Source organism: Borostomias antarcticus, assembly GCF_949987555.1.
Source record: "Borostomias antarcticus genome assembly, contig: scaffold_133, whole genome shotgun sequence".
Classification (NCBI taxonomy): Eukaryota; Metazoa; Chordata; class Actinopteri; order Stomiiformes; family Stomiidae; genus Borostomias; species Borostomias antarcticus.
The window spans coordinates 193512-196011 of record NW_028176068.1 but is presented as its reverse complement, the minus strand read 5'-3'; the positions used below and the strand labels follow the sequence as shown (position 1 = coordinate 196011).

General features: G+C 50.4%; 1 protein-coding gene across 1 annotated transcript in view; it reads left to right on the top strand.

Moving 5' to 3' along the window:
• Positions 1-1468, top strand: part of myrfl (myelin regulatory factor like) — a gene marked incomplete at its 5' end in the record, with an annotated part of 31096 nt that extends 29628 nt beyond the window's left edge. The window contains 4 exons of the mRNA XM_084462771.1: positions 1-74; positions 394-502; positions 1192-1266; positions 1372-1468. The exon at positions 1-74 is cut by the window's left edge and continues 1 nt beyond it. Of these exons, the coding sequence (XP_084318897.1) occupies positions 1-74; positions 394-502; positions 1192-1266; positions 1372-1458 (345 nt within the window). The 3' untranslated portion in view covers positions 1459-1468. The remainder of the gene's footprint in view (positions 75-393; positions 503-1191; positions 1267-1371) is intronic.
• Positions 1469-2500: the final 1032 nt, after the last annotated feature.

The following is a 2500-nucleotide window of genomic DNA, read 5'->3' as shown; positions in this document are numbered from 1 at the left end:
AGAGGGAACTACAGCTTTGCGATCCCCGTCAGCAGGTTTGTTCCTGTCAACATGCGGATCACGGTCCAGATGAAGTGAGTACTGCAGGGTCCTGGCGAGGAACCAATCAGCTGCTATCAGACAGCAGGGCCCCGGCTGGTCTGACACTTCGCTGTAGCTCTATTTCATAATGCAGTAGCATTGTCCATGTTGTTGTTGTTTTTTTTCAAGTGACTGAGAGTTTGGTGGTAATAGACACTAACTGAAGGGAGGAAAGGGAGGGAGAGAGAGAGAGAGAGCTGTAGACTTACTGAATATAATAGGATGAAGGTCAGGAAGAGATAAATTGCTGGGTTCTTGTGGGCCTGTGCCGTGTCAGTACCGTGGCTGACCAGTAGATGGCTCCCTCCGCAGTGCCACAGAGCTGCTGGTGGTTCACCTGTGCCATTCTGACGAGTCTGCCGAATGCTCTGCTCTGCTGGACTACAACTCTATGGACGGCTATGCCTTCACCAACACACAGGTACAGAAGCCGGCACCCACAGACCACAACTGTACTTATCTCAACGCCACCACCAGGCCTCTGAGCTACAGTTAACAGAAAAGAAGAGGACTGCATTACCCATGCTTCATGCTGCAGATGTTGTTGTAGGTCCGAAACTGTTGGAAAATTGACACTCTCAATTTCAATTTTTCAATTCAAAGACTTTATTGGCATGAACGTTTCAACACATTACACAAAAATTTTGCCAAAGCATCAAAGTACAAATTGACCGAGAATTATGAAATACACTACATTCATAAGTAATGGATTAAATAAAGATCATACCTGTATATGTACTAGTAGGCTTAGTAGTAATATACAAAAACAGTAATAAGTAATCGATGGGTTAGATAAAGATTACAATATAATGTATGTTAAGATAAGACAACAGTATATAGTAGTCAAGATAATTGTCATATTGCCATGTTGTTTTAGTAAGTATGTGTCCCTCAGTTTGTGACGTGTTGTGCAGTTATGCATGCTGTATGTCCCTCTCCTAGGACGATCCCTTACTAACCCTAACCCTAATCCAGCCGGGACCAACAAATCACATCTCTCACAGTACTCCACTCTGGTGTCAGTAAATATCACCAATGTCTGATGTCATTATACCTCTCTCTCTCTCTCTCTCTCTCTCTCTCTCTCTCTCTCTCTATCTTCCTCTACAGGGCTATGTACATGAATGGCCGCTCCGAGTGGCTCGATTTTTCCGGAGCTCATATCACTTCCGCACTACAGTGGCAGTAAGAAACACACACACACACACACACACACACACACACACACACACACACATACACACACTATTGCAGGACCAGACTCTAACTCCCCACTCTGTGTACTCTCAGGGCCAGGCAGACTGTGATACCGACCGCAACTATGCAGGGGCGCTGTTCACCGACTACAACTTCCACTTCTACCGTCGATGTGAATGAAGCTCCCAGAGACGTCCCAGGATTACCAGGACTACCAGGACAGACCCAGGACTACTAGGACTACCAGGACAGACCCAGGATTACCAGGACTAACAGGACTACCAGGACTACTAGGACTACCAGGACAGACCCAGGATTACCAGGACTAACAGGACTACCAGGGCTACCAGAGACAGACCCAGGACTACTAGGACTACCAGGACAGACCCAGGACTACTAGGACTACCAGGACAGACCCAGGATTACCAGGACTAACAGGACTACCAGGGCTACCAGGACTACCAGGACTACCAGGACTACCAGGGCTACCAGAGACAGACCCAGGACTACTAGGACTACCAGGACAGGCCCAGGACTACTAGGACTACCAGGACAGACCCAGGACTACTAGGACTACCAGGACAGACCCAGGAGTACCAGGACAGACCCAGGACTACCAGGACTACCAGGACTACCAGGACTACCAGGACAGGCCCAGGACTACCAGGACAGACCCAGGACTACTAGGACTACCAGAGACAGACCCAGGAGTACCAGGACAGACCCAGGACTACTAGGACTACCAGGACAGACCCAGGACTACTAGGACTACCAGGACAGACCCAGGACTACCAGGACTACCAGGACTACCAGGACAGACCCAGGACTACCAAGACTACCAGGACTACCAGGACAGGCCCAGGACTACTAGGACTACCAGAGACAGACCCAGGACTACCAGGACTACCAGGACTAACAGGACTACCAGGACTAACAGGACTACCAGGACAGACCCAGGGCTACCAGGACAGACCCAGGACTACCAGGACTACCAGGACTACCAGGACAGACCCAGGACTACCAGGACTACCAGGACTACCAGGGCTACCAGGACAGGCCCAGGACTACCAGGACAGGCCCAGGACTACCAGGACAGGCCCAGGGCTACCAGGACAGGCCCAGGACTACCAGGACAGGCCCAGGACTACCAGGACAGGCCCAGGAGTACCAGGAGTACCAGGACAGACCCAGGACTACCAGGACAGGCCCAGGACTACCAGGA